Genomic DNA, 13040 nt, shown 5'->3' on the forward strand with positions numbered 1-13040 from the left:
CTAAGGTGGTGAGGTGCAAAATATCCTACTCAGTCCTCCACCAGGTACCCAGCAGTACCCCTTTCCATCCCAGGTTATATTTGAAATTGTCCCACTTCACTGTCATTATCCCCTCAGCATCACAGCATAATGCTGCCCTTCCAAAGTCTTGACTTGCCAATTCCTAAATTGGATGATTCATTACAGTTCTGGATGACTCATTACAGTTTGCAGCAGCTCATAAATGTTTGTATATTGTCAATTATAGTTAGCTTTATTTTGACCTGGATTACAGAGTGAATATTCTTCTATATGACTCTGAAACTTGGATTACGTATAGACACCACTCAAGGCACTTGAGAAGTGGTATCAATGCTGTTTGAGCTTCATTTCTCCATCAGCTGGGAGGACAGGCATACTAACGTCAGCATCCTTGAAGCAGCTACCAGCACCAGCATCGAGGCTATGATCATCCAAGACCACTTCCAATGGGCTGGCCATGTGCTCAGTATGCCTGAGTCCTGACTGCCAAAGCAAACCTGAAGAAAGTGAGGACTGCAGATGCTGGAGATCAGAGTCGAGAGTGTGCTGCTGGAAAAGCACAGCAGGTCAGGCAGCATCTGAGAAGCAGGAGAATCGACATTTCAGGCATAAGCCCTTCATCAGGAAAGCAAACCTTCTTCACACAGCACTTGAACAAGAGGAGAACATAGGAAGTGTGTCAGATGGGTACATGAATAGGAAGGGTTTGGTGTGATATGGGCCAAGTGCTGGCAAATGGGACTAGATGAATTTAGGACATTTGGTCGGCAAGGACGAGTTGGACCAAAGGGTCTGTTTCCGTGTTGTACTTCTCTATGACTGAATGACTCAAAACATAAACTGTTTCTGCACCAATGCTGCCAGATCTGCTGAGTTTCTCCAACACTTTTTTCTTCAGATTTCCAGCATCATCTGTATTTTATTTTCATTTCATTCTCATGACCTGGTTGGCTAACAATAGCAAGGGAAATATTTAAAAGGGACTTGAGGGGCAATATTTTCGCACAGAGAGGGTGGTGTGTGTATGGAATGAGCTGCCAGAGGAAGTGATGGAGGCTGTTACAATTACTACATTTAAAAGGCATCTGGATGGGTATATAAGTAGGAATGGTTAAGAGGGATATGGGAAAAATGTTGGTAAATGGGACTAGGTCAGATTGGAATATCTGGTGGGCACAGGCGGGTTGGACCAAAGGGTCTGTTTCCATGCCCTATGACTGTATGTCTCTCTAAAAGGAACCGGAGAAAGGAATATCCGGGATCTCAAGACCAGTTTAACTTCCCAGAAACATCTGCCAAACATGTGTCTGGAGATTGGGCTTATTAGCCACACAAAGCCTCACAGAACCCGTGACCAGAGATGTGGAATTTCCTGGGTGGGAACCATTCTCGTTAGTGAGTGACTGCCATCGATACAGTGAAAAGGAAGGCTCTTGCATTTATATAGCACTTCTCATGACTTTAGCCTAATGAAGTACTTTTAAAGTAATCGCTGTGCTAGATTAGATTAGATTCCCTATAGTGTGGAAACAGGCCCTTCGGCCCAGCCAGTCTACACCGACTCTCCGAAGAGTAACCCACCCAGACCCATAACACTTTGGGCAATTTAACATGGCCAATTTACCTAACTTGTACATCTTTGGATGAATGAAGGAAATCTGAAGTTAATTTGAGCAGAGCAAGTTCCACAATCAGATTTATTAATGACCATGATATCGACCAGATAATCTGTTTTTTTTTATGTTGATGGAAAGATAAATATTGGGCAGGGCTCTGGGGAGAACTCCCCTGCTATCTTCTTTGCAGTGCTATCGATATGATTTGATTTTGAGTGGTGTTTACTGAATTCGGTGATTCCTGTTTCTGATAAATCTGACAGCACAGGTTCAGCACGATTAATAAATATGTTTAACTTAGTTACAGACGTGTCGAGAATTACTGCAGGATGATCCCCAGAAGAGGCCCGGTGCAGAGGAGATCCTTCACAGCAAGGATATGGGCCTACTGTCTGAAGAAAGGAGGAGACTGGAGGAAATATTGAATCAAACCCTTTCATCACCAGATAAAGACACACACAGAGAAACCATCAAGTTGATTTTTGAACGGATTGTTGGAAAAGTCTCCAAGGATCAAGCATCTGCCTACTATCATGCACTAAGTGAGGTACTCTCATGAACTTGAGCAAGGGATGTTAACATGACAGTAGTGCGAAGTGAAGATTTTTGTTTAAAATTATACTCTGTAGGACATTTGGACTGGGTTAGTGCTAACTCTTGTTATGGATCAGGCCAGACCCCCTCAAAATAGCCTTGACCCTAACTTTATCTTATTTCAAAGGTAAATGCGAGGTGCTGTATTCCAGATGCAATTCAATTGGTCAAACTACTGGACGTTAAGCGAAACTCAATTTATTCAAACACTATAGTTAAAATACAACAAAAGAAAGAGGAACTTGGAATGCCTTTACTCTATTGGAAAACTTAACAGAATAATAGATTATTTTACTACCAAATAGTAACTGCTGCAATAACGTAGCATGCCATAAGCACACCCTCGGCAAAAAGGTAAATTCAGAAAAAGAGATGGTCTCATGTGCAATCCTATCAGCAAGAAAGAGATGAGTTGGCATGGTGATTCAGTGGTTAGCACTGCTGCCTCACAGCGCCAGGGGCCCAGGTTCGATTCCATGTGTCTGTTTGGGTTTCCTCCCACAAACCAAAGATATGCGAGTTAGGTGAATTGGCTATACTAAATTGTCCATAGTGTTCAGGCATGTGTAGGTTAGGTGCCTTAGTCAGGGGTAAATGTAGAGTAATAGGTAGGGAAGGCGTCTGGGTGGGTTCCTCTTCAGAGGATTGGTGTGGACTTGTTGGGCCAAATAGCCTGTTTCCACACTGTAGGGATTCTATCTTATTCTACATGCAGCAACAGCCTAGAGAGAGAGAGAGAGTGTAGCAGCTGGGAGAAATTCACTTCTTTCCAATCCTGCTGAGATCCCAGCAACAACTGTCCAAAGCTAACTACAAAAATCCTAGATGTGTGAGAGCTTGACCACAACCACTCAGGCTGCTTCTATTGTTCCCAACATGTAAAAAATACCCAAGATCTCACAAGTTGTTTATTTTCTAATAGACTGCTCAGCACCTTTTTCCCCAAACTCTCTCTAAAAGAAACCAGGTCAAAACAGACCTCTTAAAGCCACCAGATCATCATTCTCTTCATATGCAATGATACAACTCCATTTCCTTCCCTTTGCTTGTCATGCACTTTTGCTTAATCTATTTTAGAGGATAAAAATCTAAATAGTATTTATTTGCAATTTTTGTAATTGTCAACACAAAGTGAGCTCTAACCAGAACTGGGGTGCAAAGCAGGTTTGACATTCAATCTGATTTTATTTATTATTGGAGTCACTATTATGTAGGATACAGACCAGCATATTGCCCAAACCTGTGGTTTTCCAGCCTGTCACGTTTGGTTAAAATACCCCCTCCGCCCGCCCTATGGATTGAAATTGGTTATAAACCCCAGCTATTGTAATACCAACCTTCAGTCAGCATTTTTAAAAAATACGTTGCAAGAAATCATAATATTGACATAGTTATATGTAATTTTTCAAAGGAATGGTGACAGAGGTGAGTGAAAATTAATTTCAGCTTAAGTGAAATTGCAAAAAGAAATAATTGTGCAGGAAAGAGTGTCCTTTTTTTTCGTTTCAGATCATGGACCTGACCTTTACCATTTCATCATCCAGATCATGGCAAAATGTTGAAAGGAAACTTAGACAGATATTTCAAAAGCATGGTATGTGGTCTCAATCTGCTATTGATCCAGTTAAAGGGGCAGTCTCTTCAGGCAAACCTTTGGGGGGGTGGGAAGGGAGCCATAGATGGAAGGAGAGGAATGCATGATTGTTAATAAAAATTGCATCCAGTTGCAACTTATGTTATCACATTGTGTACTTGTGTAAAATGGAAGGTTTGCCAGGCATTTGTTCTTGAAGCCATTGTGCCTTTGTTTTGCAAGTCTGTACTGGTATGCCTTTTATCTGTGCAGAAACAATAATGAGTAAAGACAAAGCTTAGTCAATTGTAACAACTGAATGTATCAGCTTGTTCAGCTTGAATGCTCAGCTTTGAGAAGGTATTGGTTGTAAATGTTTTATTTTAAGAAAGCAGGCAGTAAGAATGTATTACCAGGATGTTTAAATACAAAGACAATTCTGTGCTTTAAGATTTTGTTTAGAGCTGACTGAAAGTACCATGGTCGATACCCTGAGATCAACAGTTTTCGGAGTGGGGGGTCACTACTGGTCAGAAGCTAAACCAGACTTTCCATATACAGAGGAACCTTGATTACCGATTATCCGTAAATCGGATTATCGGAAGGAGATCTCCAGGACCCGACAGAAACATTACCTCAAAGACGTGTTTCCAATACTGATTGCGTCTTTTGTTTACAGTGATTAAACGGGCACCGTCTCCAAATGACTGCCCTCCCACCCTCTTTCCCTCTCCTCATACTTTTAGGGTGTACCCTAAACCCCTTCCCCAGATAATCTCCCTAACATTGTCCTGCACAGGGCAAAGGCGCAACCTGTCAGAAAGTTTCAGTAAAATGTTGTGTGTGTGGTTGTGTGCGTGCTATTTGGAGACTTACCCCACAAAGGTGGCCGCAGCAGCAGGCTTATTGCCCAGCTGCCCCGGAGAGGGGGCAGGGGTGGACAGGGAGGTGAGTGGTGTTGAGCGGTGTTTGAGTGCGGGGGTGGTGTTGGGGGGCATGGGGTTGGTGTTGGGCAGGGGCGGTGTTGGGGAGTGGGGGTGGTGTTGTGGGGTAGGGGCGGGAGAGGTGTTGGAGAGGGTTCGGGAGCGGGTGAGAGTGGTGTTGGGGGCGGGGCCTCACACACTGTGTGCTCCTGCAGTCTCCTGAACGGTGAGCAGATTCTTAAACCTCCGAGCCCCAGAGGAAAGGCATTTAATCGATTAACCGAATAATCGATTATCCAAATGAAATAGTGCCCGCCTGTCTCATTCAGATAATCGAGGTTCCCCTGTAAATGCCAGAACCACGTTAAGGAGGATATTATTAAATTGTTAACGCAAAGATTTACCTGGATGTTATCAGGACTGGAGGGTTTGAGTTATAAGGAGAGGTTGAATAGGCTGGGACGTTTTTCGCTGGAATATAGGAGGTTTATATAGAGGGGTATAGATAAAGTGAACAGCAAAGGTCTTTTTCTTAGGATGGGTGAGTTCAAAACGAAGGCGAGAGAAGGAAGATTTTAAAAAGACATGAGAGGCAACATTTTCACGCACATGATGGTTTGTGTGTGGAATGAGAGGAAGTGGTAGATGTAGGTACAGTTACAACATTTAAAAGACATTGTGCAGGTAAATGAATAAGAAAGGTGTAGAGGGATACTGGCCAAACACAGGTAAGTGGGGCAAGTTTAAATTGGGAAGCTTGGTCAGCATGGACAAGTTGGACCGAAGGATCTGTTTCTGTGCTGTATGATTGTAAATACAATGCTTCTCTCACACAGAGGCTTGAACCAAAAATTGGCTAAGTGTCAATTTTGCCATGTTTCATGCAGGATTTCTCTGCATGTGACCGAGTGAGTTTTCTCACATTATTTTCCTAAACACACCCTGCTTGTCAGATTCTCCCAACCGCCAGAGGTATAAGTACTGTCTGCTGCTGAGACCTTCCAGAATTCCTGGTGCTGATGCCAACTTTAAAGCCCATCCAATAAAGCTTTGGCATCCTGCAGCTGCCCTGCATAGTTCATTTTGTTTGCCTCAGACTTGTAGTTAGAGACTAACAGGCACTCCGCTTTGCCAGTGGAGCCCCTGCTGGATGGAATGTGTGCATGGTCGCTGCCCATGGAGTGTACCTTGAGATGTTGGAGGCTGATGGACCACTGGAGGAGCAAGCAGTGAGTTAGAGTCACCCGGTTACTGTTCTGCCTTTGATGACAGAGAATGTCACTGCCTGCAGGTAGCTCTTCTATAACACGATGGTTGTGTTCTTGTGCAATGCCCTGTTATAGAAAAATCTCACTTTAGAAACAGCACTTAAAGTGTTGCTGATATAATTGCGTTACAGCCAGCACATGTTTCTAAAGTTTGTGCTTTAGAAACAGTGAGCCCAATTTGTCTATCGTGTTACGGCACATTTGCGTTAACGAAATGCGTGTTATAGCAGAACAACGTGCAGTTTTTATCCAGCAGGTGAGAGATTGGGGAACTGCAGAACAATGAGGTGAGATAGTATAATAATGAGGATAGTAACGAATGCTAATAGGTCTTTTGCTGCTTATCAGCAAGAATCTCATTTCACAGTTCGACACTTGGGACTTTTTGCTCTTGACAACAGGAAGCTCCTCACTGCCAATCTCACACAGTTCTCCCAATTTCTCACCAATGACCACATCATTCAAGCCCTGCGAAATAGCTCCCTTTGGTTAAGGAGTAGGTGTTACCCTAGAAAAGCATGGACCATAAGAAATGACAAGAAAATTGTTGGAAATACCCAGCAGGTCTGGCATTGTCTGTGGAGAGAGAAACAGCATTCCCACTTCAGGTTAATGTGACCTTTCCTCAGCATTGATTGAGGGTACGTCAAAACATTAACAGCACTGTTGCATTCTGCAGGAACTAACAGTGTCACGTGCTGTGCTATCTACCTTTAATAACTGAACAGTGACACACTGGTATGTGACTTACAGGAAGTTCATGTGTGTCAACTTTCCTCCTTCTGAAAAGGAATCAGACAAAAGCCAGCTTTTGTGTTACCCTTGTCTCTTCTGGGACAAATACACAGTGAGAAGCTGCTGCATTATTGATTTATTTAGCCCTAATTTTATAATTTTCTACCGTGAGCAGATTTAGCTTTGTTATTGATGTAGCCCATGTTTTATCTTACCTAAGTAAATGGAGTAAGTGGAATTGAGGCCAAGAAAAGATCAGCCATGATCTTATTCAATAGCACAGCCTACTCAAAGGGCCAGACAGCCCGGCCCCTGCTCCTAGGTCTTAATGTTTGCTGTGCACATCCAAACTAGGGAAACTGGTATGGGTTTGTGGTATGGGTTTATTCCAAACACCGATGTTGCTACGGCAATTCAAGATCTATATGACACTCACTTATGAGCGCCTGAATACTTATGACCATCAAACCTACCCCATGTTTAGAGGTCTTTAGAGTGTGGAAAATTGGAAAGAACATTGGTTTGCATGTGGCCAGTAAGTATTATATCTCATGATATCCTTCTATAAATGTCTCATCCAGGTACGAATTCTGTTCTCTCTTTAACTAACTGAAAATCCCTTGGCAATCCTTTCTTCCACTGCATAAGGTAGTTATAGAGTCATAGAGATGTGCAGCATGGAAACAGACCCTTCCGTCCAACTTGACCATGCCAACCAGGTATCCTAAACCAATCTAGTCCCATTTGCCAGCACTTGGCCCATATGCCTCTAAATCCTTCCTATTCATATACCTATCCAGATGACTTTTAAATGTTGTAATTGTATCAGCGTCCACCACTTCCTCTGGTAGCTCATTCCATACATGCATTACCCTCTGTGTGAAAAAGTTGCCCCTTAGGTCCCTTTTAAATCTTTCCCTTCTAACCTTAAACCTATCTCCTCTAGTTTTGGACTGCCCCACCTCAGGAAAAAGACCTTGTCGATTTACCCTTTCCATGCCCCTCATGATTTTATATATCTCTCCAAGGTCACCCCTCAGCCTCCAACACTCCAGGGAAAATAGCCCCATCTTATTCAGCCCCTCCCTATAGCTCAAACCCTCCAACCCTGGCTACATCCTTGTAAATCTTTTCTGAACCCTTTCAAGTTTCACAACATCCTTCCTATAGCAGAGAGATCTGAATTGCACACAATATTCGAAAAGTGACCAAACCAATGTCCTGTACAGCCACAACATGACCTCCCAATTCCTGTAGTCAGTACTCTGACCAATAAAAGAAAGCATACCAAACGCCTTCTTCACTATCCTATCTACCTGTGACTCCACTTTCAAGGAACTATGAACCTGCACTCCAAGGTCTCTTTGTTCAGCAACACTCCCCAGGACCTTACCATTAAGTGTATACATCCTGCTTGTTTTGCCTTTCCAAAATGCAGCACCTCGCATTTATTTAAATTAAACTTCATCTGCCACTCCTCAGCCCACTGGCCCATCTCATCAAGATCCCGTTGTACTGTGACGTAACCTTCTTCACTGTCCACTACACCTTCAATTTTGATGTCATCTGCAAACTTACTAACCATCCCTCCTATATTCACATCCAAATCATTTATATAAATGACAAAAAGCAGTGGATCCAGCACTGATCTTTGTGGCACACCGCTAGTCACAGGCCTCCAGTCTGAAAAACAACACTCTGACACATCTGTCTTCTACCTATTGCCCAATTCTGTATCCAGATGGCTAGTTCTCCCTATATTCCATGTGATCTCACCTTGCTAACCAGTCTCCCATGGGTAAACTTGTTGAACACCTTTCTGAAGTCCATATAGATCACATCCACAGCTCTGCCCTCATCAATCCTCTTTGTTACTGCTTAAAAAAAAACTCAATCAAGTTCATGAGACATAATTTCCCACACACGAAGCCATGTTGATTATCCCTAATCAGTCGTTGCCTTTCCAAATACATGTACATCCTGTCTCTCAGGATTCCCTCCAACAACATGCCCACCACCAATGTCAGGCTCACCAGTGTATAGTTCCCTGGCTTTTCCTTACCACCTTTCTTAAACAGTGGCGCCACGTTAGCCAGCGTCTAATTTTCTGGCACCTAAACCTGTGGCTATCGATGATACAAATGTTGGAGCAGAATCTGTCTGTTTGCCTACCTGTGCAAAACCTGAAGGTGTTATGTCTATGGTTGTGGGCCACTCAGCTAATGTTGTACAGTTGGGAACTGCCTATGTGACTGATTGATTGCCTTCCTTGTCTGTGCTGTTCTGAGCAATGATGCTGGAGGTGGACGTGAGTATGTGAGATGCATTTTCATCTGTTCTAGGTGCTGTTCCTCTGGATATTCCTGAAATTATCCCGTTCAGTGTGGGAACTTCCTGCCGCTGTGATATCACAACAATGCTAAGCAGCGATGGGTACATTTACGAAATGACCCTGGATCATAAGGTATGTAATTGCCAATATGTAGTTTATTGTGTGATAATACTACAACACGTTGCGTTGAAAGATGGCATATTCTGCATTTGTTTAGCGTCTTTCATTGACATCAGGATGTCCCAAAGCACATTTCGGCTCAAATTACTTTTGACGTGTAGACACCAGTGTAAGGTAGGAAACATGAAGTCACTTTGTCCACAGACAACTACGAATAATAAGCAGATCTTTTAGTGGTGTTGGTTGTGGGAGTGGCACTCTGCACTTGACCTGTTCTTGCACAAAGTAATTGGATACAAAAATACGAAATCCTGTTTTGTTACTTTTCTGTTTGATTGTTCACATTTTCCTCTGTTTACAGGTGCCCTTTGTGCGTTTTGTCCACAAAAACAGGATAAGTGAAATGAAAAGGTAAATGGAGTCCATGTGACTGATTTGCAGAAATACAGGAACATAGGCTGCTCTGTTCCATATTATTTCTTTGTAACAAAATGATAAACAGAAACAAATTGTTCTACAAGAAGATTTTACTTTGTTCTGTTGCAAAATGTGTGTGATTAAATAGATTGGTTTCCCGTGATGCTGAAGGCTTTTAAAAGCTTTTTTCAGCCTCGTCAATTATTGTCTGAATGTTTCAATCAATGAGAAAAGGTTCTCGCAACGACTGAGGGAACATGTGCATCTTGTTTTGTGCCAGCTATCTTCCTTTGTGAAAGCCCTACGTTCCCTGCCTTTGGTGGGGCCCAGTGAGCATTCTCAGCAATGAGACCAAAAGCCCCTGTGTTATTGACCCTGGTGTGAGGAGGATGAGCGAGCAAGGTGGAAGTCTATGTACTCAGGAGGCATACCAGGGGCGATGAAGGGTTGGCCAGATCGAACGAAAGGCCTTCATCAGCATCAGCGTTGGTGGGCTCCTGTTCAAAATAGCTGGCGGTCACTTTTAAATGGGACTATTGTGACAAGAGGGTAAAATCCCAGATCTTGGGATATCAGGCAATCTGGGCAGTCTTTCAAAGCCATTGGACATCAAGATGCCGGTGTTGGACTGGGCTGGACAAAGTTAAAAATCACCACAACACCAGGTTATAGTCCGACAGGTTTAATGGAAGTACAGAAGGAGCAGCGCTCTGAAATCTAGTACTTCTGAATAAACCTGTTGGACTATAGCCTGATGTTGTGTGATTTTTAACTTTGGAAATCAAGGGGAGATGAGGGAGTGCAGGGCCAGCAAGCAGCTCCTTAGAGGATCTTGAGGAAGCACTTCTTCCCTCTTGCTTGACAGGGAGGTTTAACAGAGGTTATGTTAATTCTTGATCTTGGCCTCCTGTGACCAGTGTGCTCCCTCTGCCAGGCTGTGGACTCACCCCAGTTTTAATATAGTGTTGTTTTAAATGGAAGAAGGAGGCTTGTCATTGACCTATCACAAAACTGGCGGTGGCCAGGAACGTGGTGAGGCAGAGCCGGGGGATAAAGCTTTCAAATTTCAACCCCTTTCACTCACTTCTTTCTCATCCATCAATTCTGGCTGCAATTCCTACTTCATGCAAAATCCATCCCTTGAATTTGGCAATGAAAATATTTACAAGGAAGCCTATTAGATGGAAGGTTATTAAATATTTCGTACGAAAATGCAAGTCACCTTGAAACCTTGGTATGGAGAGATGGGCAGGACAGTGCCATGTTCTAAGTGAATATTTATCATTTATTCTCAAAGATACTGCATGAAGAAAAGATTCCTTCCAAATGGGCTCCCTTACCAAATACAATGTACATTTGATATCGTCAGTCTTGAACAGAACTCCATCTTCTCGGTTGCAGAACTGATCGAAGTTGTGTCCGAGATTGTGAAGATATATCCTTCAGCTGGGGTAAGAATGTGATCTGGATATCAATGAATTTGAATGAAGAATTCTTATCTCACTGCTCTTCCAACATTGTTTCAATCTGTACTGCTTCCCTGGTTTAGGGGTGTTGTGGATAAATTACTTAGATTAATAAGGTTTCTGTCTGCATTGTAACTTGCCAGTGGCTCCTCAATCCACTGTTTGTAATCCTCTTCTGGTATTTCCACCTTGCCTGTTCTAATATTGTGAAAAGAAATAGATGTCACGATAGACACTCGTCTTTACATGATGTATAAAAGCAGAGCTGAATGCCACCTTCAACTTGCAGATCACACTTAAAGCAAGGAGCCCTGGCACTATGATGATGCCAAGCATAATGTGGTAAAACACAGTGTCTTTGTAAAAGTAATACTGAAGGGTCATTAGTGACTTCATGCGATATTACTGCTGCTGTATTGGTTGTCTGCTGATATCAGCTTTTTGAGTCTAAAGAGGATGTGAACCACCAAAGCTGTTAGAAACCTATGTCTGGAAGATTGGTAATGCTCCATGCAATGTCAGCAACAAGGAGACCAGTATGTTCATTGTACGATTTTGAACAGTGGAACTTCAAACAATCAGTCTGATGGCTTATGAAGAAAAAGGAGAAAGTGAGGACTGCAGGTGGTAGAGATCAGGGTCAAAAAATGTGGTGCTGGAAAGCACAGCCTTTCAGGCAGCATCCGAGGAGCCGGAGAATCGACGTTTTGAACATAAGCTCATCAGGAATGAATGATGAAGACCTTATGCTTGAAACATCGGCTCTCCTGCTTCTCAGATGCTCCCTGACCTGTTGTGCCTTTCCAGCAACACACCTTTTGACAACTTACAAAGAAAAAGACCAAAGGAAGGGTCATTAGTGACTTCATGTGATATTATCGCTGCTGTAGTAGTTGTCTGCTACAAAAAGACCAAATGAAGTTCACACTAATGTGTGTATTGGAAGTGTTTAATATGACTTGAACTCCTGGAAATGTGCTTTCAAGTGTAATGTTGAGTTATCCTTGTGACGTCTGGTCTTTTTGTAACATGGACAATGTTTACACTGTCTATGGAGAGAATTTCGGGGATTTTGTGAGTGACGTTCAAAGACTAATTAAACAGCTAGAATGTACTTTTAGAAATATTGGCTCCCAGCATTTCTCTGGAGTGTACCAAGTGTCTGAAGAATTTAGTAGAAAATGATTACCAAGAAGCACAGCTTCTGTCTGACTGAAGCTGCTGTGATGAAGGGATACTGCTCAGTGATGTGGAAATCTGAAGTTACATACCAGTCCATTTTAAGCTACAAGAAGAAGCATGTTGACGCTAAGCCATTAAACGTTAGATGAGCGGCAGGACAAAGTAAATTTCACATCCTTTTATGTCTATTTAGACATGGGAAATACACTTTAAAAAAATCATGGCCAGAATCTGACATGTGCTATGTTGAGAACCTGATGAGAACTCTGGTAAGGTCCACTCTCAAGGTCAAGATCATCTCACTCCATCTTTTACACTTCTCACAAGTGCCTTGCTGTACTAAATCTGTTAGAAGATTGGCGATGCAGGCATAGTGAAAGGCTGTCATGACTGCTATTTTAAGGGGTTCTTTAGCAGGCACACACAGACGGGGGTTTGGGGAGGTGGGGGAGGTATCTTGCTGGCATACTGAAACAGGAATATAACACTTACTGCATGTGCCAGCTGCCTGCATGCCAAACATGGCGCATTCATTCACTGCGCTAATGGCCATGTCAGAAATTGGGGGGGGGGGATAGTTCTCAGGCTAATCTGGCGGGTAGGGGTTTGGTAAGTACTGTCGGGTCAGGGATTTCCACTACCAGGGGTGTGGTCCGCGTCCAGTCCAGGGGCTTCAACACGGTCAGTCATCTGCTTTAAGGTGCTGCATTTTAGTAGGGCAAATCAGGACAGGACTTGTTTGCTTAATGGTAAGGTCCTAGGGAGTGTCTCTTAGATTCATAGTACCTTGAAA

At 43.0% G+C, this 13040-nt stretch overlaps 1 protein-coding gene across 5 annotated transcripts in view; it reads left to right on the forward strand.

Annotated features, from left to right (window-relative positions):
• Positions 1–13040, forward strand: part of LOC122554579 (eIF-2-alpha kinase GCN2-like) — an 85484-nt gene that overhangs the window by 35276 nt on the left and 37168 nt on the right. For all 5 annotated transcript variants that reach the window (XM_087990869.1, XM_087990868.1, XM_087990865.1 and 2 more), the window contains exons 12-16: positions 1939–2184; positions 3741–3825; positions 9073–9194; positions 9544–9593; positions 10897–11050. In XM_087990869.1, the coding sequence (XP_087846995.1) occupies positions 1939–2184; positions 3741–3825; positions 9073–9194; positions 9544–9593; positions 10897–11050 (657 nt within the window). The remainder of the gene's footprint in view (positions 1–1938; positions 2185–3740; positions 3826–9072; positions 9195–9543; positions 9594–10896; positions 11051–13040) is intronic.

The sequence above is a fragment of the Chiloscyllium plagiosum genome, unplaced genomic scaffold, assembly GCF_037043375.1.
Source record: "Chiloscyllium plagiosum isolate Xiang-an unplaced genomic scaffold, Cpla_swu_hap1 HiC_scaffold_9, whole genome shotgun sequence".
NCBI lineage: Eukaryota > Metazoa > Chordata > Chondrichthyes > Orectolobiformes > Hemiscylliidae > Chiloscyllium > Chiloscyllium plagiosum.